This window comes from Nipponia nippon, unplaced genomic scaffold, assembly GCF_047370975.1.
Source record: "Nipponia nippon isolate SJK-2023a ecotype South Korea unplaced genomic scaffold, ASM4737097v1 scaffold_21, whole genome shotgun sequence".
In the NCBI taxonomy this organism is placed as follows: domain Eukaryota; kingdom Metazoa; phylum Chordata; class Aves; order Pelecaniformes; family Threskiornithidae; genus Nipponia; species Nipponia nippon.
In genome coordinates this window covers 553,783-581,383 of record NW_028262338.1, presented here as the reverse complement: position 1 = coordinate 581,383, position 27,601 = coordinate 553,783, and the positions used below count along the sequence as shown (strand labels likewise).

Here is a 27,601-nt window from a genome sequence, read left to right as displayed (position 1 = left end):
CACTGTTTCAACTAGCACAATTGGAGGTATTGAAGAGGAACAGTGACCAATGCAGGCTGCTGATGTCCAGAGAGCTAGGGGAGTGCACCCCTAGGCAGGTCCCATGAGCCCTGTAAGCTATGCAGTCAGGTCTTAGATGTCTGCAAGTCTCTCAGGTTGCAAGGGAATTGTATTTGCCTGATATGTGGCTCCCTGGCAGAGATTGTGAGTTCAAGATGAAGTTAAGGGTGGTCAGTGAATGCTGCTACTACAATCACTGGAAGTGCAATTATTTTTAAGGTACTAGGGCATGAATTGGGAGAAGTGGAAGACTGAGGATTTGGAGATGATGCAACCTGACTGGGCTCTGCATGCACAGTGCATGATCTTACCATAGAATCATAGAATTCTGTCTTGTGCTCTAAACATATTCACTTGGATAGCAAATAAGTCTTTTGGGAAGCTGAATGCACAAGGGACAAGTCACACACTATATTCAAAGGCAGAAGGGCACCTGGAAAATTTCAGGGACACAGCTGAAATCTGGGAAACCACTTATTGCCTAGGGATCAGGTTAGCTCACTGTGTTTGAGCTCCTTAGTACTTTGACCACCTATCTTTAGGCTAAATGGCAGAAACACATGGCTGGGCCAAACACAGCATGGAGCTGGTCTTTCCAGACTGTAGCTGACTGTCTGGCTCTCCTAGATCTATGTGGGTCAGGAGTAACAAAGTTGACAGATGAACCAAGGCACTGAGAAGTCACTGTCATCCTGCATCATCTCTGAGTTTCCCCAGTTCTTTCTTTACTCCCCTTCGGTATGTCACTGTTTCTGTTATGACCCATTCTGCATATAGGAGAACCTGGGGTTACTCTTTCTCTGGCCTAATGTTTTACCGATGAGCAATCAACTAGTCATTCCTGGGGAAAAAAATCACTTGTCATCATTTGCATGTTGGTGCTCTTATGATGCATTTTGTCCCTGGATCTTAAAGTACTTTACAAGAAAGGGCTGAGTCTTGCTCTTCCTGCTGAACCAATGGAGAATTAAAGGGGAAAAAGTCATCCAAAGTCATTGACTCCATTGTGGACCTGGAGAAAGAAACCATGATTGCCTGTGCGGAAGGTAGATTAGTGCGTCTATGCGGAAATGGTTGTTAAAAAAGTCAAGGAAATAAAGCCGAAGCTTTAGTGCTTGTGCCACGGCTTGCATTAACTGAATCCCTTTTACCCCCTTTCTAGTTTATCCCATGGCATCCATTGGCATGCCAATATACCAGTTGTCAAAGCCCCATTTTCCAGTCATTGTGGCTATGTTGCCTAGAGGTCTTTCACATTCCCTGAAAACCCCAACATTGGCCCTGCTGATCTCAGGGAGGTTGCAGCTCTGCAGTCAAACTGAGAGCTTCACCAGTGAATGATATTCTCTACTTTCAGCCACATGAAATCATGCAAAAAGGTCAAACTTGTTAACAGAGGAATCCTAACCTTTGGCTTGTAGACGCACTTAGTACCTGCAGGTTTGGGACTGCTGCCTTTGCCCACACATTTCCTCCCATGGCAACAGATAGCCATTGAGCAATTCAAATTCCATTAAATAAAGTTTCAGAAAAATTTTACAGAAAGCCTGCAGTGCACAGGCAAGAAGATTCTGATTTCTACCATGTCCTTCTCTTACAGGCCTCCCCACTCCACCAACACAGGAAACTAGGTTCTACTTTATTACAACTAATTAACCAGTGAGAAGTGAAATGTAAACAGCTCAGTGCATGAAAATCCAGTATGGTTCAGCTGCAATAATAACCAAGTGCATTGCTTTGCATGCCTTGGCCGTAAGCAATAAAACAGCATTTCAGAGATGACTGGGGAAAGCAGCACAGGCAATTAGATACAGTGTTACTTCAGTATGCTTACAAAACCTTGTGATTACAATGCAAATAAATATACAGCTCCTTATTTAAGTAAAGCAATTGCCTTCCCCACTGTGTAATAAGAACGCGACACTTCTCTGTGGGGACGCTATATCAGGTTCATTCACACAAGCAAGGTCTTTCACTGTTTCCCACCTTAGCCTGGCTTTGCTTCTCTTTGTGCTCCCTCTTCTCTGGGACCACTCAAGGAGAGATGTGATGTGCCTGACTTGTTGGTGCCCACTGACCCATCCAGGACCACAGCTGATCTCTGCAGTCTGTCCCACGCAGCCTTTGCTGGGGCATTTGTAGGCACACAGACTTTCTCACTTTGTTGCTTTCTGTATGAGTTTGGGCTCAAGGGATAAATAAAGGCATGGAAAATACAAGCTCTATGGTGTGAATAGCTAAAGGAAATGATTCTGTTTAGTGTGGTGAGAGAGAAGGAGCTATCTAGGTTGGAATTATGGCAATGTGGAACCTGCTAAATAATATCCAGGAGGTGCAGGGCTTGATGGGTCTTGATGGGCTGGATACCCAGGAGCAGACAGAAGAATATCTACAGACACAGCTGCAGTGCGCAACAGCCCTGGAAACACACGCTGTGCACCAAACCTCACAGGGATGGGCCAGGGCATGCCCTTCTGCATGGGTGCTCCCGCACAAAGACATGCTGGTGATGGGAGTGAAGCAATGCAGACCAAGGGGCAGTGTGATGGCTCTCTTGGAGGACCTGGGGAAACCACAAAGGCCCAGGGTTTTTCCACAGTGTGGGGAGGACACAGACCCTCTTGTAAGGAAGGGGATATGGAAGAAGGGACCTGACCTCGGTGCCGGAAGAGGTTATGGAGCAGATCATCTGGAATGCCATCATGCGGCATGTACAGGACAAGCAGGGTATCAGGCCCAGCCAGCATCGGTTTATGAAAGGCAGGTCCTGCTTGACTAGCCTGGTCTCTTTCTATGACAAGGTGACCCACTTAGTGGATGAGGAAAAGGCTGTGGATGTTGTCTACCGGGACTTTAGTAAGGCCTTTGACAAGGTTTTTCACAGCTGGTGAAGGGTCTAGAGAACAAGTCTTATGAGGAGCAGCTGAGGGAACTGGGGTTGTTTAGTCTGGAGAAAAGGAGGCTCAGGGGAGACCTTATTGCTCTCTACAGCTACCTGAAAGGAGGTTGCAGTGAGGTGGGGGTTGGTCTTTTCTCCCAAGTAACAAACAATAGGATAAGAGGAAATGGCCTCAAGTTGCACCAGGGGAAGTTTAGATTGGATATTAGGAAAAAACTTCTTCACCGAAAGGGTAGTCAGGCACTGGAACAGGCTGCCCAGGGAAGTGGTTGAGTCTCCATCCCTGGAGGTATTTAAAAGACGTGTAGTTATAGTGCTTAGGGACAGGGTTTAGTGGTGGACTTGGCAGTGCTTGGTTAATGGTTGGACTTGATGATCTTAAAGGTCTTTTCCAACCTAAATGATTCTATGATTCTATGAAGTTCACTGGGGATGGGGACTGTTGCAAGAAGTTTGGCAATGGGACAAGCTGCCAAGGTAGGTCCATAATTCCCACTTCCCATCACCGGGTGCAGTTAAGGCTGTAAAGTCTTTAAAGTTCCTCCTGCTTTGTGGAAGGAGGGGATCTTTTCCTTACACAAAGTCATGGCCAGGCACTGCAATTCACCCTGCAGGGATGGATGGTTTTGTAAAGACAAGTGTTCCTGAGGATGAGGGGCCTTTGCGCTGCAGCAGATAGTCTGTGGAGCTGCTGCTGTCTGCCTCGTTTCTGCTTATGTCTGGTTTGATGCATGGCCAGCTCTGATGAACTGGGTGAGAGTTTTCTTAAGCCCTGAGCTCCTGCAATCAAGACTGTGCGTCTACAGATTCATATAAGCTTTTACCCATGTGGTTGCAGAGCTAGGTTTGAAAACAGCATCTCTGGCAGCCCAGACATCAGAGGGGACTTTCAAAGGGTGCAAAAACTTCTTTGTCAGGGCCTGTCAGGTCTCGTGAACATATTGTAAGCCATGCATGGTTGTCTTCCCCCTCACACAGCCCTTCAGGTGGGTCTGTCCTGCTCCCTGCTGCGCTGGGATCCCCTGTTCCTGACACAGCTCACCAGCCCGCTAGCCTGGCATCCAGCATCATGAAAAAGGGAAAATAGCATGGCATAGCCACTTCATGGGACCCTGACCTGCTTGGGTTCCTCAGACTCTTGGGAGATTGAGAAATAAGAAACCTGAGAGCACTGTTTTGTCCTGTCCTCTTCAATGGCTCTCACCCTGGCACATTAGAAGCAAGAAAATCTACCTTTGTTTAAATCCTTCCCCAAGTGCACTTTTCTTTTCGAGATGGGGGACAAGAAGTCTGCTAGCTGGCTTGTGCCTGCTCCTCACTGCCACAGTGGGGCTATGTGCACCTCTGTTTTTGCAGTCTTCCCTCCTTACACTGTTTTTCTCTTAGTTGTCCACTTTATCCCCTTTCACACTACGACTATCTTTGGTTGTTGTGGATTCTTGGCAGAGAACCTCCTATCCCACAGGGTCTTTAAACACACTGGCTGTAGCAAACAAGGGTGATAACCTTGAGGACTTCCATCTGTGAAGGGACGCCAGGTCCCATTTTACTGCCTGGAATGTAAATGCTGAGTTCTTGCTGCCTATGCTGATGAGGGTGTTGGAGGACAACCGGTCCATGTGAGCATCACTGCTCAGGCATGGTGTATCCTGTGCTGCCCATGAGAACTGGCTACTCCACAAAGACGATGATGATGGTTCCCAGATGGGTGTGTTATCATCAGTGGCAAGGTGTGCATTCCCTAGCCCTTAGGGGCTGTCCTGAAATGGCCTGCCATCTTCCACTCTGCCTGAGGTATTTTGAAGGGCTAGGGTTTCCAAGAATGGATGACACTACATCGGTATATCCGGGCCAGTAAATTCAGGGCCTTATTAACCTGCTCCCTGCTCAAGAGGCAGCCTGTCCTTCTTCTACTTGCTTAGCTGTACAGTGGAAATACAGGCAAACCCCTCCTGCCTTGAGGGATGCACCCCAGACCCTGTAATGGTACAAGTAGACTTGGCTTCAGGGCTCCACTGAGCCTCTGCCCAGGCACAGCAGTGACGTTCAGGGGTCCATATCCACCGTCTAACTAGGGAGCCTGTGTCTGTTGGACAAAATGGGCAGAATGCCTCTGGATCAGGGCACCTGTAAGGTGCAGATAGGTGGGAGCTGGAAACACATGGCTGGCTGTGGGGGCTGTCAGGGGGTGGTCACTTTGCTTCCCCTGTTCTCTGCTGTCTGCTGGTGGAGATGGGAAACAAGGCTATCTCTCTCTACTTCTCTTTACTTGTGCTATGAGCAATTCCATGGAGTGCAATGTGTGCATCAGTTTCCCCACCTAAAAAGACTGAGCTGTTTTGTAAAGTGCATTGAGAAGTGTCTGGACTCCTAGGAGACACTTTCATGGCTCTGCCATGTCTGGGTCACAAGTGCTTTGCTGCCTCTGTGCTAGAGCCACTACCTCCCAAGGTCCGTTTCCAATCTCTTCTGTGCCAGGTGATGTTCTGCAAGGCTGGGAGTGGGCTGTCACTGGCACCCAGTAGGAAACATTACTAACAGTAGCTGGATTTGGGCAAGCACAGGTACAGGTACAGGTAGCTGGCACAAGAAACTTGCTCATCTCTGATCCACCCCCAGAATTTATCTCAGGGAAATGTAGTCTGCAGCAAAGTGAGGCCATGCTCATTAGGAGAGGCACGAGGCACAGCCATGGCGCTGACACAGGGTTTCCAAACTGAGACAACCATAGTGAGGAGGTGCAGTGGGTTGACTCCAACCAGCAGCTAAGCACCTATCCTTGCGTTTGCTCACCACCCTCCCCTGTGGGATGGGGGAAGGAATCAGAAGAGCAAAAGCAAGAAGACTTGTGGGTCAAGATAAAAGCAGTTTAATAAGAGAATGAAAGAGAAAAAAAAACCCACCAAGTGATGCAAAAGCAATCACTCACCACCTCCCAGCAGCAGACTGGGAATTTCTGAGAATGACATTATATGGCATGGAATATCCCTTTGGTCAATTCAGGTCAGCTGTCCCAGCTATGTCCCCTCCCAGCCTCTTGCCTACCCCCAGCCTACTTACTGGGGAATGAAAAATAGAGAAAGCCTTGACGCTGTGCAGGCATGTTCAGCAACAGATAAAACATCGGTGCATTATCAACACTGTTTTAGCACAAATCCAAACCAGAGCACCGTATGTGCTGCTATGAAGAAAGTTAACTCCATCACAGGCAGAGGAAAAGCAGCTTACTGTTCCCCTAGCTTTCACCTGTATCACAGCATGAAATGCCTGGTTCTAACAAAGCAAATGACAGCAACATCTGCTGGAAGTGAGGAAGCAGGCTTCACCTGAGAAATCCAGGGTATTTTAGGCAGGTCCTTGCAGCCTGGTCTATTCCAGGAGGGACTGAGTCCTTCCAGCTCTCTGGGGCTCCCAGCACAGCAGGTGTTGCTGGATTTGACTCCGATGAATTCTCCCAGTGTGGGTTCTTACTGAGATGTACACTGGAATGAATGCCCCTGCATTAAAGCCAGAGAGAGCTGGGATCGCTGAGAGTCATCCATGCTTACCTGGAAGCTAGGCTTGTAGGTTCATGCATTTTGCAGCCTCCTGTCATGCCTGTAATGCTGTGCCTGAATCCCACAGGCTAGCTGTAAAGCAGCATGGAGCCTCCCCTGCCTGGATGTCTGTCCATCACCTTTTACATCCCCCTTCAGTGGAGATAAAACTATTTGTAGGGTGCCTTGCACTTCTAGAGTGCCTCATCTAAGAAAGAAGGTTTAAGTTACAGCATATGAATTGCTCCCTAAAAGTTTCTGCTTTTTCTCTGCTATAAAAGGGATCAAGGACATTTGCTGCTGACATCCCAAGTTAGATGAAATGGCCTTGATCTTAAGGATTTTCATGCTTTTGAAGTAGCCATAATTGGAGCACTTGAAGGGAGAGATAACCTGCAGATTAAATCCATTCTGGTGGTGGATCCAGTAGCACATGTCAGATGCAAACGTCTCCAGTTCAGAGGTCTGGCTTTTTACTGGGGCATGACCAAATTAAGGGTTGGCTGGGCCTCTGGGATTGCTCATCATAAACCTCTGCCATTTTCAGCTCTAGAAGCTTGTAATAAGATTGGGAACCATGCAGGTTATACCACAGAAAGGTCCCAAGGGCCTATAATAACAGCATCCATTTCTGCCTCTTCTCTTGCCTCCTAGCTCCAAGTGGAACAGTGCAAGCAATTACCTTGATATTATTTTCTACATTTCCTGTTTTGGTCCAGGTTTGCTTCTGGAGATGCCAAGCTGAGCTGCACTGAGGATGACAAGGAACATTTTCCATTCAAAGACATCAGGGATGGGTTCAGCTCGACCTTTGAGAAGATCGTTGAGTCTGACCTTATGAAGGGTACATACTACAGCAGCTTGGACTCTTTGGACGTCCTCTCTCTCACAGACGAGACAGACAGCTGTGTTAGTTTTGAAGCCCCGCTCACCCCATTGATCCAGCAAAGGGTCAAGGAAAGCCCAGAGCTCTTGGAGCAGAAACTGGTAGCCCAGCAGAGAGAAGCCCTTCACCACATGGCTGCTGATAAGCAAGAGCAGGCAGCAGCAAAGCTAGCGGAGGGGGATTTTGGGAGCCCTCTCAGGCACTCAATTACCAGCAGCAGGTCAGAGAATGTGTTGAGCCGGTTGTCCTTGAAGAGTATCCCGAATGGGTTCCACGTGGAAGAGTCAGAGGAAGATGCCACCAAGATCATTAACTCCATCAGGTAAGGCAGGCTGGGAATTCCTTGGGCAAAGGGCTCCTTGTCTTATGGGGTCCCAGTTCAGGAGCAAGGCTCAGAGGACATGATAGAGATGGAGCTGCTTTTTTTCCCTTTGTGCTTCTTCTCATGTGCTGTCATGGCAGAGAGGCCAAACACCAAAAGGAAAAACTTTTCCAACCTGTAGGTTAGGACTGCAGCTGGGGACAGGTATTAAACCAGCCAGTCCCCAGTGGGCCTCTGTCTGAGTCCTCCCTGTTCTCAGACCGAGGACCCCAAACTGCAGGTGAGCTGCAGGGTCCTGTAGGAGCCCTGTGAGCCCAAGAAAAGCCAAGGCTCAGCACTTTGTGTTCACATTTGCTCTGGAGGGCACCACCATTCATCTGGTTGCTCACAAATCCCATCTGTTCTTACAGCAGGCAAAGCTGGGCTCCTCCAGGCAGACCACTGCTTTGTCTGCCTGACATCTGCAAAAGCCCTTGGCAGGTTGGAGGCAGTCAGGCACACTCCCAAGTGTGCTCTGAAGTGCAGAGAAACCTCGAGGTTTCACTTAGGACTGTGCTCCTGTAGAGGCCTCCCCAAAGGTTCTTCTGTGGGCAGTGAGGAGATCAGCAGAGACTTCATCCTCTGGGCCAGCTGAGACCCAAACCATCATCCCTGGGAGGCAGTAGCTCATCTGCAGGGCAGTTCCTTGCATGAGGAAAACAGGTGATGAGCAGCCAGGCCATGAGAGAGCTGGAGCAAGGCTGCATGTCCAGCTAGCTATCAGGCCTTCAATGAGTCAAACTGCCCAAAAATGTGCCAATAGGTGCCATAATGCCATAACTGGCCTTGGGCAACAAAACAAAGAGATGCAATCCCACCTACATGGTGCCAGTGGGGCTGCTCAGTGTGCTGTCTTTGGGAACAGCTGGCCACGACGCCAGCCAGCAGCTGGGAGAGGAACAGCCCACCAGCAACAGCAGGTCTGCTGTCAGTCCCATTGGCATGATTTGTACAAGTGGAGTTTCTCATCCTCAGCAAATAATCTGAACTGAAAAGCGTATCATCTATCCCTAAGATTTCCTGAATGTCCACAGCTCTGAAGGAGCTTGGTATCCCTTTCCATACCGGTGGAGAGAGAGGAAGCTTAAAAAGGTGTTGGAGCTGCTTCCTTTGAATGGATACATCCTCATTTCTCAGGGAGAAGTCACCTTCTCTTCAGTCTTTTTCTACAAATTTGAAATTAAACTGTACTATTATATTTGACCTGAAATGAAAGAGGGTTTGTCCAATGTCCAGTTCACAAATGTGTTGTTGTTTTTTCATATTTTTGGTTAGGACAAGAAGAAATCAAAATTGGCATTTTCTGTGGGTTTCATCAAGTCATATTGCTGCTCCTTGAATTGTTTCTTGTTTCTGTGTAGTGATGCCAGCTTGAAAGATGCACTGTCAGACTCTGACTCTGACATGGGCAGCACAGAGCAGCTTGATCAGGGCAGCACGGACACCTTGGCGAATGGCTGCAGGGCAGATAGCGAGGCTGCCAAGAGGCTGGCCAAGCGCCTCTACAACCTCGAAGGGTTCAAGCGCTGCGATGTGGCACGCCAGCTCGGGAAAAAGTAAGTGGGGCTTTGGGTTGCAGCCAGACTTACGAGGGGGTTGACTGAAATGGCAGCATTGAGCATGGCCAGCAGAAACACAGCTGTGGTAGAGAGGGTCTGGAGGAGCACTGCTGGGAGGCCTGTACAAAGGAAGGAAGGGACAAGCCTGCTTTTACAAGGGCTTGCTGGATGGAGTCAGGGCTGTTGGAGATCCAGTTGAAGCTGGTCCAAGTTCAATGCCCTTGCAATCTGAATCCTACAAGTTGCTTGTGTGTATTGGGCATTAACTGCCACAAGCTGCTACCCACCAGAACCAAGAGCTTCCTGCACTTGGTAAGGACTCAGTAAGACCTCCCCTAAAGCAGTCCCCAGGCTGAAGGTTTTGGGATCCAGACCTGATCTGCACTGGGCTCCCCAGGTTTTTAACGTCTGCACCCCAAAATCTTCTTGTTGCAGTGCCTCCTGACCCACTCTATATAGATGGCATGAAGGGTCTGATGGAGAGCCACGTGCACACCAGAGGTCCAAGCACCTCAGCTGGTAGATTTGCCTGGGTAAGGCAGAAGGGAAATAAAAAGTGTTTATTCAGAAGTGGGAGAGTTACAGAGATTTCTAAGAGAGAGTAACAGTAACGGGTGTAGCAGTAACAGATTATTTTAGGATGCCAGTGGGTGTGAGGACACCAATCCCTATCATCCTTATCCTGGAACAGATATAACCTGTGTTGCTGGGGTTTTTTTAATATCCTTGAAATGTCTCACCCCTGTCTGGATCAGCAGGACACAACTGTCCCTCAGCAAATACCCAAGCTTTCAGTACCAAGGACTGTCTGTGACTCCCAGCTTAGTCCTGGGACAGAAGGAGCCTCCAAATTATTTCCTAGAGAGGCTCTTTGTATCACCTGGCAGCATCCTTCTTCTTCCCTTTTGCTGTGGTTCTTGTAGCAGGTGCATTGCTGGTTGCTGCTGCCTCAGGTCTAGCATCCTTCTCCTTTCTTGCAAATTTTCCATGCCAGCTCACTGAGTGGGGGAATTTTCAAGCAATTGGTCTCTGGGGGTGCATCTGAGTGTGTCCCTTTGCTAGTTCCTGCAATCCTCACTCACACCTGCAATCCTCACTCACACCTGCAATCCTCACGCCTTGGAAAGCTCTTTGGTGACCCACATTTGGGAATTGACATAGCCTTTAAAAGAAAACTTTTGTTTTGGTCGTCTGGGTTTTTGACACCTGAATCATTTCCCAGAACAAGAACTAGATAGAGCTGCAAGCTCTTGGACCAAGCAGGTGGATTTGCAGAGCAGGAAAGGACGAAGGATGAGGATAGGTGTGTTTTAAGTTGGTCTTGCTCACTTAAGACAAATGTAAGACCAACCTGCAGTGGGAACAGGGTAAGTTTAAGTGATGCTTTCAGGCCAGCTCCATGTAGGAGGTGGACTGGCTAAGAGGGTTGTTCAAAAAGTAAAATCGCATTTTAAAGCTTTTTAACTCATTCTAACCCCTTTTTTTTCTTTGTGAACATTGGCAATTTTCTCAAAAAAACAAAAAACAAACCAAAACCACTCATCATTGTCAAACAAGTAGAAAAGGCTTGATGAACAAGGAAGTGGAGGTTGGATATCTCTGAATAGTTTCTTTCCAGCTGACACAATTCTGTGAAGTTAACCTCAAATCCAGAAATTGCCTTCGTCTCTCTGAAGAGCACGTGTTTTGGCAACAGAACTCTCCATGGAAGATTCTCGTTCCTGGATTTGTTTTGTGGCATTGTTTCAGCTCCGTCACTATCCACAGTCACACGTCTCTTGCTGGATGGAAATTGAACTGTCTCAGCTGCCAGACCATGAAGATGGTAGTGCCATGCACTTCCTTGCAAGGTTTCCCAAGAGAGCACTGTGCTTACAAAACCACACAGGCAGCAACAGAGCAGGCAGCAGAGAATAGTTTCAGCGTTGCAGTGCGCTGAGAACTGGAAGTCTGTCAGAGTCCCATGGGCAGTATGGCATGGGCACATAGTGTATTTTCCTCCCCTGGAGATTAAGTGAATTTTATTTAGCCAAACTTCTTATGGACAATCTTTTTTTTGACCCAGGTGACTGTGGCACAAAAAGAATCCTGGACAATACAGGCTTAGCTGTGTAGGACAGTGTGATTCAGGCTGTAAAACAACACACATCCGTCTACGTCCAGCCACACAGGAATGAAACTGGGAGAAAAGGCCAGGGCTCCTGTGCTAGCCCTGGGGTGGCTTGTGACCCAGATGGGTCAGTAAGCGCTCTTGGTGCCTGGACCTTCCCAAACCAGGCAGAGGGAACAAATGTAAAGCTGGGGTGTAAGGTGAGGTCAGTAGAGGCTGGCTGTTGGCAGGGTGACCAGCCAGAGGATGCCAGACATGTCCCCATGGGAAACACCTTGCTGTTCTTGTGGGGATGTCTCTGTCATGTCTGAGCTGCATAGTGGAAGTGTCACCCATTCCTGCAGGAGGGGCTGGGACTGGCAGAGAGAGAGAGAAGGCCAGTCCTTGAATGAGGAATCCAGAGCAAGCATCTAAGCCCACCTTAGTGTAGGCCATGGTCTTGCCCTGGTCAGTGTTGGAGCTCTGTGTCCCAGGCATGCCTGGGGCATGTTAACTGGCTCTGGAGCTCAGGGAGAAGGGTCCCATCAATGTCACTGAGCCCCTGCCTAGACATAGGAGTTTGTTGCTTCCTGGGGACTGTCTGCCTTCAGGTGTCCTGCAACACTGTCTGGTTCCCTCGGCAGACCTGGCAGTCCCTGCCTGGAGCTTTTCCAAGCAGAGAGGAACCAAGTGAGGCACAGAGGAAGGCATGATGGGCACCCAGGCTGGAGACTGTTGGCACCACAGCAGCTGGCACAGACCACTTGTCCCGGGGGTCACGAATTCCCTATGGACTTCTGGCCTTCAGCAAGACCCAGTGAGCTGAAGGACAGGCAGCAAGGCCTGCCTACCTTCCCAGGCTGCCCTGATGGGAGAGTGGGGTGAACGGGGGAGCTCCCACCCACCTTCATCCTGCCTGAATATAGATCTAGTTAGGAATGTAAATTAGGGTGTAGGTCCCAGTGTAGGCCATGGAGACATCTCAAGAGTAATTTAGCCCACCCAAGATCTGTGCTGGGCCATAGACATGCCAAGTCTTTTGGCTTTAGGGAGCCTTGGGCAAGGCCGGTCCTTCAAGCCCAGCTTGAGTTAAGTGGGGGCAGTCAGACACTGTTCTCCCCTGTTGATTGCTGCAGTGCTGCAGTACATGGCAGTTGTTGCTGTGTGCCCAGTGCCCAGATTGCCCAAGCAGGTTCCCAGGAGACCTGGTAAACAGATGCCCAAACAGAAGGAATCAGACCTTTTCTTCTGGGAGACTACAACTGCACATGTGAGGTGGGACCTGACCTGTGGAAGGGTGAGTGCTGGCTAGTTCCCAGCACTGGCACAGCCAATGCATGAAGTCTTCTGCAGCCTTAGAGCCAAGAGGATCCCAGAGGAGGCCTGGCGCTTGCTTGGTTCTGCTCGTTCTTTGGCACAGGGATGAAGATGTGGTGACATCTCCTTTCACAAACATGTAGTCATCTTCTGCATCTCACATCGCCTTGCTGTGAAGTTCCAGGACAAGTGGGGAAGTCTCCCTGGGAAGATGGCAGGAATCTGCACACCAATCATGGTGGCACTGCTTCAGACAGACTAACCTGGGGAGCCATGGGGCCATGTTCTTTCCCAGAGTTAGCAATCCCAAGTGATAAGATTGTTTTCTGAGTGTGAGGCCTTGTGGCTTCATACGGCTTTGAAACAGTCTCCTGCATAAACTCCAGCACCAATACTTATGTTCTGCCTCTCAAAACTCAGCCTGGACCTCTCCCCTGGAGCTGTCACACGGCTCTGCCTGATCCTGCTGTGTGTCGTGCTTCTGAACAGCACCCATGCCAGAAGCTTTACAGCATCCGTCTCACAGCAGAAGATGAAACAATGCTGTAGGAAAAGCAATGAGTTCTGCCTGTAACATGTCCCGTGGTGAAACTGGATGTGCAACTCTTAGCAATATGCTTTTCATTTTGTGGGGAGAAAGAAAAGGAATTGTATATAGCAAAGGCTGAGCATACTGAGATCATCTCCCATTTCTTGCCAGCATTCATGGATTATTCTTGCACTTCTGCTACCTGAGTTGTGTAGACAGAGGAACTTAACAGCACCCATTCTGGCTTTAAAGGCAACACATCTGCAAACATCCTTCAAAAACATGGCAGGGGAATGGTTTCTGGAGAAGCATTCAGCGATGAGCAGGGCCAGAAGCTCAGCTGAGCTCCCCTGCTCCAGTTTCCAGGGGCATCCAGCTGACATGCGAGCAAGGTGCTGTGGTGAGAAGGTGGTATGGGAGTCAATGTGGAGTGGAGAGCAGGAATATTACAGTAGGAGGAGAGGGCACGTCCAGCAATGAGAGAAGACTAGGTAAGAGAGAAGGTGCCTGATGAGCGCAGGACATCCTTATGACCTCCTCCTCCTGGCTGTTTTGGGAGGAGGCTCTCCCTGACCAGTAGCACAGCAGAGGGGGGCACTGGGGGCCCACATCTCTCATTCTCAGGTGTCTAGGGCTGGCAGCCACAGTGCCAGGCTGTGCGCACTTTAGGGCCCTTTGGAGGTCTTCCAGCAGCATTTAAAGCTAGGAGAAAATCCCCCTGGGTCTGGGATCACGTCTGCAGTGTCTTGCTGGGAGTTTGGGTTGGCCAGGAGGCAGCAGTCTGCTGTTCCTCTTGTAGACAGTGTCTTCTACCCTGATGAAAGGGCTGACTACTCCCTCTTTAATTACAGTAACGAATTTAGCAAGTTGGTAGCAGAGGAGTATCTCAGCTTCTTTGACTTCACTGGCCTGACACTTGACAAAGCACTCAGGTGAGCTGGTCTCTGGCACTCCCGCGTAGGGCCTGGGATGGACAGAGTGGAGCAGTGCGGTGGGTTTCTCCTCCGGGCTTCCCAATGCCATGGAGGCTGTCCGTGTGATAGGAGCAGGGACTGGGGGGAGCTCCAGGTTGTCATTTAATCTTTGCTTTGGTGTCACGTTTGGCACAAGCTACTGCCACCAAAAGTGGGCTTCAACAGAAGGGCCCACAACCTGCTTCCCCATGGTGGAGAGCAGCTTTCCCAGGAATCCCATCCCGTACAAAATCAGAGCAAGTGGGAGGAACTTCTTCCCTTGGGATGAACAACCCATCCTGGTGCCATCAACCCAGAGGTGGGTCGGATCTCAGCTGACAGCATGTTTCCCTACACAGCTCAGAGCTGGCTCCATAGACACCTTTGTCATTGCACCTGCAGGGTATGCAGGCTGGGGGGAGGACAAAGGCCTTCCTAGCTGCTCTGAGGACCCACTTTCCATCTCCCTTCTTAGCATGGATACTGCCCAGCAGATTGATCCATGACATCTTTAAGTATCACTTTCTCTTTGCAGGACATTCTTAAAAGCGTTCCCACTGATGGGAGAGACGCAGGAGAGGGAGCGGGTGCTGATTCATTTCTCCCGGCGATACTGCCAGTGCAACCCAGAGGAGAGCACGTCTGAAGGTACCGCTTTCTTTCCCTGGCTCTACTGTCCATTGCACACTCACAGTGCACCTGTGTCACAGAGCCTGAGCGTAAAACTGACCATCCACAGCCAGGTCTGAATAACACCCACGGGGCAGGCAAGGCTGCAGCTTCTCTCTTTCTCTGGGATCCTGCCCTGCTGATTATCCCTAGGAGGGACTGGGAACACCAGGTGCTGTGCAGACCCCCCAAAGAGAGCCAGATGAATCCCCTCAGGATCTGAGGATCTGAGTGTGGGTCTCCCAGGGAACCTTGTCCTCTCAAGTGCATATGAGCTGTGCTGAAGACAAGCTCTTCGGCTGTAGCCTGGATCAGTGGCCATGCTTTGCCCAGCACCAGGGGAGGTGGTGAGTGGTTCTCAGGGGTTGCAAATTACTGCAGTCATGGCTTGTAAAGTGGTTCCTGGCAGTGGGCAAATGAGTGGCTGGTGCTAGCTCAGCCCAAGAGCTTGTCCATTGAATGGAATAAGACATTTCCATGCAGATTGAGGAATGTTGTTGGCTTGCCATGCACAGGAGTTGTGTTCCTTGCATATACAACTGCAGCAGGAGAAAGCACAGCTGGGTAAATTCTGGGCTCACTGGAGCTGCAGATTTTGTTAGCTACTTTCAGCCCCTCCCCATTATTTTTTTTAAGTAGATATAGTTTCTTCTGACATTTTTAAATGGGAAAGGTCATTCCTGGTACACATGTGCACGTGCGCACATGCACACATCCAGACATGAGTATGTCCACGTTCTCACTTACATAAATGCTTCTACACACCTGCTTACAGGCATCTGGCTGAACAGAGAGCTTTGGCTGGAACTCAGGAAAAAAAAGAGAGTTCACCATCTTTGGAAGAAGGGGCAGACAACTCAGGAAGACTACAAGGATATTATTAGGTTATGCAGGGAGAAAATTAGAAGGCCCAGCTAGAACTTAAACTGGCCACTGCAGTTAAGGATAACAAAAAATGTTTTTACAAATATATCAGCGACAAAAGGAGGGCCAAGGAGAATCTTCATCCTTTGTTGGATGCAGAGGGAGACATCACTACAAAGGATGAGGAGAAGGCTGAGGTACTTAATGCCTTCTTTGCCTCAGTCTTTAATAGTCAGACTGGTTATCCTCAGGGTATTCAGGCCCCTGAGCTGGGAGATGGAGATAGGAAGCAGAATGAAGCTCCAACACGGCCTCAAGCTGTGCCAGGGGAAGTTTAGGTTGGATATTAGGAAAATCTTCTTCACCGAAAGGGTAGTCAGGCATTGGAACAGGCTGCCCAGGGAAGTGATTAAGTCTCCATCCCTGGAGGTATTTAAAAGAAGGGTAGACATGGTGCTTGAGGACACGATTTAGTGGTGGACTTGGCAGTGATAGGTTAACGGTTGGACTCGATGATCTTAAGGGTCTTTTCCATTCTTAATGATTCTATGATTCTAATAATCGAAGAGGTAACAGTCACTGACCTGCTCCTCCACCTGGATGCCCACAAGTCTATGAGGTCAGATGGGATCCACCTGAGGATACTGAGGGAGCTAGGGGAGGAGCTTGCCAAGCCACTTTCCATCATTTACCAGCAGTCCTGGTCAACTGGTAGTTAGCTAATGTGATACCCATCTACAAGAAGGGTCGGAAAGAGGATCTGGGGAACTACAGGCCTGTCAGCCTGACCTTCGTGCCGGGGGAGGTCATGGAGCAGATCATCTTGAGTGCCATCACGCGGTGTGTGCAGGACAATCGGGGGATCAGGCCCAGCCAGCATGGGTTCGTGAAGGGAAGATCCTGCTTGATGAACCTGATCTCCTTCTATGACAAGGTGACCCCCTTGGTGGATGAGGGAAAGGCTGTGGATGTTGTCTACCTGGACTTTAGTAAGGCCTTTGACACTGTTTCCACAGCATTCTCCTGGAGAAACTGACTGCTTACAGCTTGGACAAGTATACTCTCCTCTGGGTAAAAAAACAGCTAAACGGCTGAGCCCAGGGAGTGGTGGTGAGTGGAGTCAAATCCAGTTGGCAACCGGTCATGAGTCATGTTCCACAGGACTCAGTATTGGGGCCGATTCTGTTTAGTATCTCTGTCAACGATCTGGATGAGGGGATTGAGTGCACCCTCAGTATGTTTGCAGATGACACCAAGTTGGGTGGAAGTGTCGATCTGCTGGAGGGCAGGAAGGCTCTACAGAGGGATCTGGACAGGCTGGATCGAAGGGCCAACTGCACGAGATTCAACAAGGCAAAGTGCCAGGTCCTGCACTTGGGTCACAACAACCCCATGCAACGCTACAGGCTTGGGGAGGAGTGGCTGGAGAGCTGCCCAGTGGAAAAGGACCTGGGGGTGTTGGTTGACAGCCGCCTGAACATGAGCTAGCAGTGTGCTCAGGTGGCCAAGAGGGCCAATGGCATCCTGGCTTGTATCAGAAATAGTGTGGCCAGCAGGACCAGGGAGGTGATAGTGCCCCTGTACTCGGCACTGGTGAGGCCGCACCTCGAGTACTGTGTTCAGTTTTGGGCTCCTCACTACAAGAAGGACATTGAGGTGCTGGAGCGTGTCCAAAGAAAAGCAACAAAGCTGGTGAAGGGTCTAGAGAACAGGTCATATGAAGAGCGGTTGAAGGAGCTGGGGTTGTTTAGTCTGGAGAAGAGGAGGCTGAGGGGAGACCTTATTGCTCTCTACAGTGACCTGAAAGGAGGTTGTAGTGAGGAGGGTGTTGGTCTCTTCTCCCAAGTAACAAGTGATAGGATGAGAGAAAATGGCCTCAAGTTGTGCCAGGGGAGATTTAGATTAGATTTTAGGATAAATTTCTTCATGGAGAGAGTGGTTAGGCGTTGGAACAGGCTGCCCAGGGAAGTGGTACAATCACAGTCCCTGGAAGTATTCAAAAAACATGTGGATGTGGTGCTTAGGGACATGGTTTAGAGGTGGAACAGGCAGTTAGGTTAACAGGTTGGGCTCAATGATCTCAGAGGTCCTTTCCAACTTTAAGCATTCTATGATTCTGTGATCTAGAAATGCCCCCATGGGTGGAAATCAGGCTGCTGACGTGACAGCAGTGCCAGTTGTTCCGTCACCACCCCTTCAGCATGCAATATGCCACTTGTGTCTGAGAGCTCCTGCTTGTCTCTATCTTGCAGGCTTCCCAAATAGCGGCAGTGCCTAGTGTCACTTGAACCCTCCAGTCCCTCTGCCAAGCTAACTGGACACAAGCTGTTCTCAAAACAGAATGACCTCTTTGTTTTTATCAGTGGTATCTCAATAAAGTACAGGTTTAGGTTTAATTTCCCTGTGTTTGTGTGACATTCTACCCCACTGATCGAAAGAGGATCTTCCCCTGTGAAGGATCCTCCACCTGTAGGCATTAAGCTACAGGCTGAATTTTCAGCAGCAGTCCCCAACTGAAATATCGCAAATTCCAAGTCCTGACCCCTCTTCAACACCTCCCTGTGGAAGTGATCCCCAACCATATTGCATCCACCTCCACTCCTACGGACAAGGGTCTTGGGACCCTTTCTCCCTTTCTGGTCCTCAGGTGTCTAACACCCACTGTGAGGGCATGCACAGATCAACTTGAGCAGAGGCTGCGCTGGAGCACAGAGGGTCAGACCTCTGACTCCATCCCACACCCTTCAGCATGAGGGTGTTTGGAGGGCAGTGACTAGTCAAACAAAACACAAGCTTTGCTATGGCAACATGGGTTACAAAGCTGCTGATGGAGCCACGCTACAGCAACTGTTCAGAAGAGAAATTAGATCCCGGTTCTGAACACTCTGCAAGAAGGTGCCTGCTAACGCAAACACTAATGAAGCCAGAAAGTTAAACTCTTCCATAACTGCATGGCCCTCAGTGGAGATGTCACTGCTGCTAGTAGGTCCTGTTTTTAAAATGTTACGCTCCTGAACAGTACAAAACTATTAAGAGTAAGGAAAACTGGATCTGAAACACATTACTGCTGCTGCTGTCATGACATTTAGTGCCACAGCATTGCCTATGATGGTGGCAGCACATTTCACAAGGCTGAGCAGGATCACTTACTGCAGACCAAATGTAAACTGAATGAGTCCCAAGCAGGACAGAACTGCACTCAGTACTGGAATTGAATGGGGCTTGAAAAATACAATTGTAATCCAAGTACTACTTGAATCTGATGCAATGGAAGGAAGCAAAGTGGCTCCTTCAGGTCTCATCTTTTGCAGATACTACAAAAGCATGCACTAGGTGCGTGGTAATTTGAGAAAGCTATTGCAGGCTCTTTCTTCAGGAAGCAGTTCCGTCTTGTTGCATCCAGCCTAAACTTGCAAAGGATGTTTCACCAAGATGAAATTTGAACCACTGTGTATTATCTAGATTTCTAAAGAAACACCTCTGGTTGTGATGATCTATTGGCATACAGGCATGGTAGAGTCAAGGCAGTTTTGTCTGGAGATGGATCAGGTGGCTTAGAAGGTCTTAAAGCGCTCTGAGACATTTCAGGGCATTGCTACATGCTGATTCAATAACTCCTTCGTTGATGGAGATGTGGCTGTTGCAACACCAAGGGTCACTTCAGCCTCTATTATGGGATGCTGCAGATGAGGGTAGCAGAAGCTCTGACCTGCTGACCACTGAGTTGGGTGGCTGATTTTTTGCCCAGAGAGTGGTGTTTTGGACACATTATTAGTGCTTTCCCGTACTGACAAAGCCCAGACATGGAAGAACTATATGGTTGTGCTATGACACTGTGTGAGCAGAGAGAAAAAGTGAATGCAATTGAGCCACGCAACAGTGAAAGAATAGCAAGTTTTGAGACACCAGCTCCACCTTGGGGCCATGTGGGACATGATTTACCTGACCAAAGAGATACAGTAAAGCCAGGTGAAGATGTCAGCCCAGAACCTCCCACAGAGACTCCAAAGAACGCACTGGGGAGGCATGTTGTCCTAAGCCCAAAGCTGCTTCTTGTGAAAGTGAAGGAAGCATGTTTCTTAAGAACTGATTCTTGGAAGGGGATGTCCATCACACCATGTCCCCAGGACTGTCAGCCCTCATAGAGAAATACGTGATGTTCCCGTGAGAAACCCTTCCTTCCTCAGAGACCATGGTTATTCCAGGAAAGGGAGAAGCTCATGTGCCCAGTTGCCTTCATCCTGGGCTCATGTGTTTGGTTGCCTTTACCTGGCAGTGTTCAGAGCTTGGCCTTGAGCATGGGGTGCTCAGGGCTTGTCACTATTCCACACAAATGGAAACTTTGTTTAGTGGCTGACTGGGATGGGGATGGTCCACAACTGGCTCCCTGTGGCTGCACATCTACTCCCACAAGAAGAGACCACTGTCACTTCCCCAGCCAGGACTGGGGGTAAGTCACAGCCTGACCCTAGGGCACCAATTCACAGAGCAGCATGCACAAGGGAAATAAGCCAGGAGCATCATGTCATGTCTGGCTTGGTCTGTGGAGCTGCCCATCTGTGTGAGCACACAAAGTCATGCCAAAAGCAGGGCCAGAGACCAAGGCTGTAGTATTTCTGCCCCTGCCTCCTCCCTGGTGCTCTCTAGCCCTTTTGTGAGGTCCTTGCAAGGACCAGTTCATGTGCCAGAGTGCATTTTTATCTCACTGTTGTGAGGCGGTGCATGGGGACTAGTCCCTTGACTTTGAACAGCTTCAGGACACAGCATGGTTTTGAAATAACAGCAAGCCACCAGGCTACCTGGTACAGAAGAGGGTGCTGTGCTGTCTCAAATGGAAGGAAACTTCATGTGAGTTTTATTAAGTGAGAGAGCCAAAAGTGCTGCACTCATTTGTAGTAATAATGTTTGTTGAACAAATCAAGAGCTTACAGGCTGCCTGGGAATGCTGGCTAAAGACCTCAGGACAAAACCCTGAGGTGGCTGTGATCAACTGGAGGGAAACTAGCTCTGTTTGCCAGGGTGTCTGCCCCATTCTGCAATGGCATTTGCACAAAATGGATATGGAAGAACACTCAGTGGAAGCCTGGTCTTTAGAAAGCCATTGACAAAACTGCTTTAGAGCCAATTACCTGGTGATTGTTTCAGGAAAAGGTTAAGTTTGAAGGAATACAGGATTTTTCTTTAAACTGTCTTGCGCAGTTGAAAGAAACAGGTATTCTTTAAGGTCCCCAGACATAGCCACTAGCCTTGGTTTTGCAATGGGTGGGCTGCCAAGACAGCAAACATCAAAACCACGTGGGAAGGGGAGTAATCATAGCCATCCGACTGTTCTGTGTTTCAGATGGGATTCATACGCTCACCTGCGCCCTGATGCTGCTAAACACAGACCTTCATGGCCATGTAAGTAGTACTTGGAGGTGCATTGTTCCTTTTTTCCTTCCCAATATAGAGGTCTGTCCCCTTATGCAGGATTTGTTGCTGGAAAATTGAGATAGGTTGGCAGAGAGTACTCTGACGACCTCCAGAGGGAATTTTGGGTGCCATGCCCAGACCTGGGGACAGTCCTCTTAGTGTCACTCCACACTCAAGCCAAAGGCGTATCTCCTGCTGACATCAGTTATCTTATACAGGCACAGGCAATGCAGCTTTCTTCCCAGGACCTGTTGCATGCATCAGCCCTGTCCCAGGAGCTCTCATAGAGAGGTCTTCACCACCAGTCTCTGTGGAGCTAGCAAAAAGCAGCACCAATTGTGCTGCTATTTCTTGTGGTGCAGACACCTAAGGCTCCCCTCATCCCAGAAACTGCTGCAAGGGAGTCAGTGGTTTCATACAGGTCTAGATTTGATCTTTGCTTCCCAAAACATGAAGTAAGTCCAAGCATTGCCTTTTCCCCAAGATGTAACAGACAGCCACTGGAGAGTTTCGTATCAGAGAGGCCTCTGGACAAAGAGTAGGATGAGCAGAGCTCAGTGCCCAAAGGTGTGGTCGGAAAACAGCAGAGGGTGTTGAGAAGATCTCTCACCTCCTTTTAGAGGCTTTTTCAGGCAGCATAGGTTGGATTTGTTCCTAAAAGGTGAACCAGAGTGTAGAGAGGAGAGCAGAGTGGGAGGAAAAATAACTGCAGAGGGGAGATGGGACTGGGCATAGGGGATAGCACTGGGACATTGTGTACCCTTGGAGACCCCTGTCATAGCATACATCTGGGAGTATGCATGGACTCTGTGCCCTGCTCAGTGCTGTGGAAGGCTGTAGGCACCATTGACCCAGATCTCCTCCCTGCTCTCCAGCCTTATTGTACAGGCATAGGGCATGGCTGTAAGCCTCAGGGGGCTGTGCCCCCTTTACAGGGGTAGAGGGGCTCCTCAAGTCTCAGGTCACTGCAGTACCTTCTTTCATAGCTCCTCTGAGAGCTCAGACCTGGAGCCACAGACTCCCCCAAGCTTGTGTGAAGGTGGAGGGGGCATGGGAGGGTGGCATGTTATAGTAGCCTATGCATGTGAAACCTACATGCCCTTTTTCTGCCCCACAACCCCATGATTTTCAAGCTGTATCATCAGAGTCCTCTTTTGCTTCCAGCTGGTAACAATTTGTTGTGCATCTGCAGAGACTTGCCCTGATTTTCTCTTCATTCGCCTGTTAATGAGGGGACAGTAGGCCATAACCTAGCTCTTTTTTTGTGTACTGGTTTATAATCACCTGTAAGAGGAGCCTTTTTCTGTGAGGGTGGGAAGATGAGAGACATTATAGGAGTGCTCTTCACCTATGATGGCAAAGATGCAAAGGCAACCAGCATCACTGTTGTCATCCTGACAGTCCACCTGGGAGACCCTCCCCATCATTACAGCACAGATACTGCCTTCGTAACAGTGGCAAGGTTTGAGCATAGCAGCCAGTGAAGGAATTACTGGTCTCAGCAAAAGCATCCTTTCCAGATGTGCACTGTGGCCTTCACTAAGCTGGCTACAGCTGCTGCAGCCTCATCCTTTGGGGAACTGGCAGCCTATGACCAACGTTACACTGGCCACTGGGTCCATTCCCACCCACGTGTCTGCCAGTGACATGTCTAGGCAAAGTGTCTCTGCATGCGGTGGGATAGCAGTGGGGACACCTTCTGGGAGGGACTCACATAGCATTCATCCTTCAGCTAAAATGATTGGAGCCAATGAAATATTTTCATCAAAGTATTTCCTGCAACAGCAAAAGAAACATTGTGGCAGAAGGCAAACTATGCAACTTCACTCTAAAATAATCTTATTTTGTCTATTTTTTTTAATTTAAAAAAAATCCAAAATATGTCTCTGGGAAGACAGAAATTTTTGAAAAGGCAAAAAAACCCCTAACCTCCAAAACCTTACCATTTCTATTTTTCATTGACAAGCTGGCTAAGAGGCCTGGTAAGAAGAAATGATCTCATGGTATCTAGGCAAAGAAAAAAAATAGCTTTCTTTTGAGCAGGTGTAGAAATGCCTGAGCTTTTCTTTGAAAAATCTTCTCTTTATTTTTTCTCATGTGTAACATTAATTTCTTCTTCTCCTTCTCCTCCTTTTTTTTTTCCTTCCTTCTGCTCCTGGAACCTCTCTTTCTGCTCTTTAACCCTTTACCAGGTGGTAAGTGCAGTCATTCTAGTGTTTTTCTTTAAAGCACTGGCATTTGACTTGTTTTTTTCTGTGTTAAAAAAAAAAAAAAGGACTTTTGTTTGTCTGGATTCCTAAGTGGCTGTGCAGTGTCCTTCACTACTAAGCAACCCATTATCACCTGATATGCATCACATGAAATTCTCCTTCTGTAAAGAAACCTCCATAAACTGCAGTGTACCTGGGACTGTGTGACTTGATCTCTCACCCCTTTTTGTTAAAGATGCTGTCATGATATTGCCTATCACTTTTTATTTTATTTTATTTTATTTTTTAATATTGTGTGTGTTTCAGTGTTTTACTGTGCATTGCCATGGAGTGGGAAATTCCTTTGATTAGGAAAGGGTGGCTGATGTGTCTCTCTAAAGGGGCAGTTCCCTGCAGCAGTGTCTCTAGAATGGGCTAGTTCACCATTCCAGCAGTGACCATCACATATACTGAGTCCAGGCTTAAAAGTAATGAGACTGGCTTTAAAACATGAGATTTGCACCTGGCCACACTGGAGTTTTGCCTTAGTACTGTTGATTTTCTACCACAGGTGCACTCAGACCCTGTTACCAAACTGTCCAGAAAACTTACTATCTTTAAAATGAGACACTCCATTTTCATAGAATCACCTGGAACTGCTGTTTGAAAGCCAGCAGTCACCAACAAACATTACAAGCCTTGTAGTATAATTCAGGTTGTTGCAACTCTCTAACTTGCTCTGCTGTTGCTGTTTGAGCTCCAGGAGATCTTATGACAAAGTACTCCTCTGCTCCATTTCTGCCCCTTGGAGACAAAGCTTTGGGATGTCTCCTTTTCAACTGTCAGTGTTATCCCTCCTTGTTCAGAACTGCTGGCCATGGAAGGACAGTGACAAATCAACACCTATGCCTCACCAGTACTCATGGTTGCATTTTGGTACTTTAGCAAAGCCCAGCTTCTGGAGTCACGTTGTAATGTGACAAGCTTCAGCATTTGTTCAAAAAGCAGGCCAGCAGCTCTCATGGCCACTGAACAAAGCTTGAAATGGGATCCCTGGCAGCTCCTAACTCCACATATCCATCGCTATTAATCTTACAAACCCTGTGATATTCTCCTTACGTCAAGCTTATGGTTTGGTATTAGCAATACTGCTGTGTTAGTAGCACTGGAAGAGCTGAAGAGCTCTGAGATATGAGCAGCCACTGGCATCACCAGCAGAGTGATACCAGTCTGCCCACAGCAGCTTTGTGTGGCCCAGGGGTCATTGATACTCAAAGTTTGCGTGTTTGCTCCGTGCAGTGGGGTAATTTTGTTTCTGCAGCCTAGAACATATCTGTTACCAGATCCCTTGGTCCAGTCAGACCAATGACTCCCACTTCATGCTGAAGCATAAATGTAGTTGTTTGGGTTTTTTCTCCTGAAGATTAATATTTGGAAGAGGTCAAAAAAGCCTGAGTAAAAGCAGGGCCTGCTAGGGGCATGATGCTCATGCTGGGGAGCTCACAGGAGATGTACCCCACTCACCACTTTGCAGCAGAGATGTTTGATGCCTGGAGCCTCCAGCCCAGAAACTCAAGTGGTTTAACACCTCACAGAGGGAGTGCTGGGGAGAGCACCCCAGATAGGCACCCTTCATGGCCTCTGGCCCCCAGGAACCTGATTCTCCTCCTGGGGCTTTCACATGTCACCTGCTTTTCCCACTGAGCACCTAGTTCCATACTCATCTGCCCAGCCTCCTAATGCTGGGACTTGGCAACAGCCAAGGAATGCCAGGCTACAGTCCAGAGTCTTCTGGAGGTGGATAGAGCCACCCTGGACACTTCAGAAGATGGTCTGCGATCATCTTGGGTGAATCACCTCAGTAGCAGATGGCTGAGGCCCAGAGGAGGCAAGAACCCAACTGTAAACAGGGGAGTTACAGTGGGTTGAAACAATGGGATAGCAGGATCAGCCCTGACTACCCACTATCAGATCAGTCTCATCCTTCCTATTTTATTCTTATGCACTCTAACCACCATCATGCACCTTGTCTCTGCATCTTTCCCTTCTCATAGACTGCCTGCATCCATCCACCTCCGTCCATCCATTCCCATACTGTCTCTGCCTATCATCTAACTATCTCTACCTGTCATCGAACCATCCATCCCTTCTCATCTATTTAATCCACTGTTTGCTCACTCGCTCTCCATCCAAGCACACTATGGTGCTAGCTGATTGTCTGACAGTGATTTCTCATGCTTTGCTGCATGGCCTAGAGCAAGCAAAGATGGAATGAAGTTCTTTTCTGCCAGGGGGACATATCAGGAATAGTAGCCACGTGTGGCTGTGAAGCAGCCTCACTGGCTTGGTCTATTGCTGGTAAGTGACTGATGCCCCACAGAAAAGCAAAATGCCACTATCTGTGTGGCTGGCCAGTAATGAAGATGCATCTCCCTACCCAGAGGTCCCAGTTCAGCAAGGGACATAGAACATCTGAACACTGTAGCTTTGAAGTGTGCAGATACATTCCCCTAAAGATTATGTCCACATGTGATCAGCAAGATGGCCTGCTGCATAAGAAGGCACCCACTGAGCCCTTTCCAGAGTTGTTCCGGGGATTCCCCATACTTGCTAAACACTGTTGCAGTGTGTGAAAGCTCAGGCAGTCCCTGGTGCTGGTGTTGATGCTGGTGCCATTGATAATGGGGCACTTGTGATCACAGAACTGTTTTCTTTGCAAGTGTTGATCATATGAAGCTGCAAAGTCCGTGTCCTGGAGTGTTTTTTTGTTTTCTCTATTCAGCTGGTGTTGACTTGGAGGCACTTGCAGGGCTTGTATTTGAGTGGCTGGCTCCAGCCCATTTCTCAAAGCACCAAGCTGAAGTGTTAAGGTATTGTTGACCTGAGGTTGTATTGCATCTGAGCCACCCCAGCATCCTGTACTCAGTCCTACTGACAGCCAGCCTGAATCCTGTCCCTGACTCTGCAGTGCTTCGACAACCTTGTCCAACAAACTGATTCACGGTATTAGCATCCTTGCTGGAGCTTTCTCGTCATCTCTTCTGGTTGTCAGAGAAAGGGTATGTTTTCATCCTTCTCAATTGCTCAGCAATTAGCTGCTTTTCCACAGTGTGGCTGCTGTCTCAGTTTGAGCTCAGAGATCTCCTTGCGCAAAAGAAAGAGACAGATCACAGAATAAAAAAGAAGCCATCCCCTGGGATTAATGTATGTCCTGGACTCAATACGCAAGAAACCCAAAGAAGGGCCTGCGAGGCTGGTAACTTGTGCCACTTTATCTCACTGTATCCACTCACTTCCTAAAATGTGTTGGCCTCTGCATTCATTGCTGGATCACTGCAACAAGATCTCTGTAGGCAGAAAGACCTGTGCTCTGCACTCTGCTTTCCTGCCTCAAGGTAGGGGTAGAAGTAGTCACCTTCTCTCTGTGCAAAGTGATTTGGTGCCTCAAGGTGTCAGGCAACATAGCTACCTCATCTCCAAACTCCCTCCCTCGTGGAGGTTCATTACTGCATTTTTAATGTGCTCTCTCTCACCCTCCTTCCTTTCTCCATCCACATGCCATTGTGCTGCTGGCTTTTTTTTTTTTTTTTTGGCTGTAATTCACCAGCCAGCAAGTACACAAAACTCTCTTCCCTCTGCTGAAAAAACCTAGCATGTCTGCAGGTTTCCCCACAGCTCTTCTGCAGCTAGTGTACCCACTGAGCACTAGCTGGCAGTTGCCTCTGGCTATGGGGTCCAGTTATGGGCATCAGCCGTGGGGCTCCCCTGTGAAAAAGCAAAGATGGCCAAGTCTCATGTTGTGCCACATTGTGTCCCCAGGCACTGCAGATTTGTAATAGTGCTTTATTCCTCTTTTTCTTGATCTCTCAAGGGTGCCAGCTCATCTGGAGCTGGCACCGACAGGAGGCATACTTAAGAGTATCAGACAGAGCTACTCAAAGGCAGCGCTGGCTCCCTGTGTAGCCAAAGAGTATGTGTGCACACACAGATGGCAGTTGGCGGGGGTAGGGCATTGTGGACTAATCTCAAGGCCTCACTCTTTACTGATGCTTTCACTTGGGGAGAAGCCTCCGGGTTATCTGTTGTGCATGTTTGTGGGCAGGGGTTTCTGGTGTCAGTCTCTTTCAAGCGGTTATTTTCTTGCACAGAGAACACATCTTGCCCTGCAGGGCACATCTTATATCATCTGCTGCAGCTTCATTCCCTCCCAGTGGCCCAGTGAGGCCCTCCTTCTTCCTCACTGAGTCCCTAAGCAGGGTCCTGGCTCTGCTGTTCTTG

At 48.7% G+C, this 27,601-nt stretch overlaps 1 protein-coding gene across 9 annotated transcripts in view; it reads left to right on the top strand.

The window, feature by feature from the left end:
• The window catches only part of PSD2 (pleckstrin and Sec7 domain containing 2), a 92,157-nt gene that overhangs the window by 43,293 nt on the left and 21,263 nt on the right, over positions 1–27,601 (top strand). For 7 of the 9 annotated variants that reach the window (XM_087759989.1, XM_087759991.1, XM_087759990.1 and 4 more), the window contains 5 exons: positions 7,215–7,703; positions 9,104–9,298; positions 14,088–14,168; positions 14,725–14,837; positions 21,064–21,124. In XM_087759989.1, the coding sequence (XP_087616115.1) occupies positions 7,215–7,703; positions 9,104–9,298; positions 14,088–14,168; positions 14,725–14,837; positions 21,064–21,124 (939 nt within the window). The remainder of the gene's footprint in view (positions 1–7,214; positions 7,704–9,103; positions 9,299–14,087; positions 14,169–14,724; positions 14,838–21,063; positions 21,125–27,601) is intronic. The other 2 variants (XM_009477471.2, XM_087759997.1) reach the window with 2 other exon arrangements.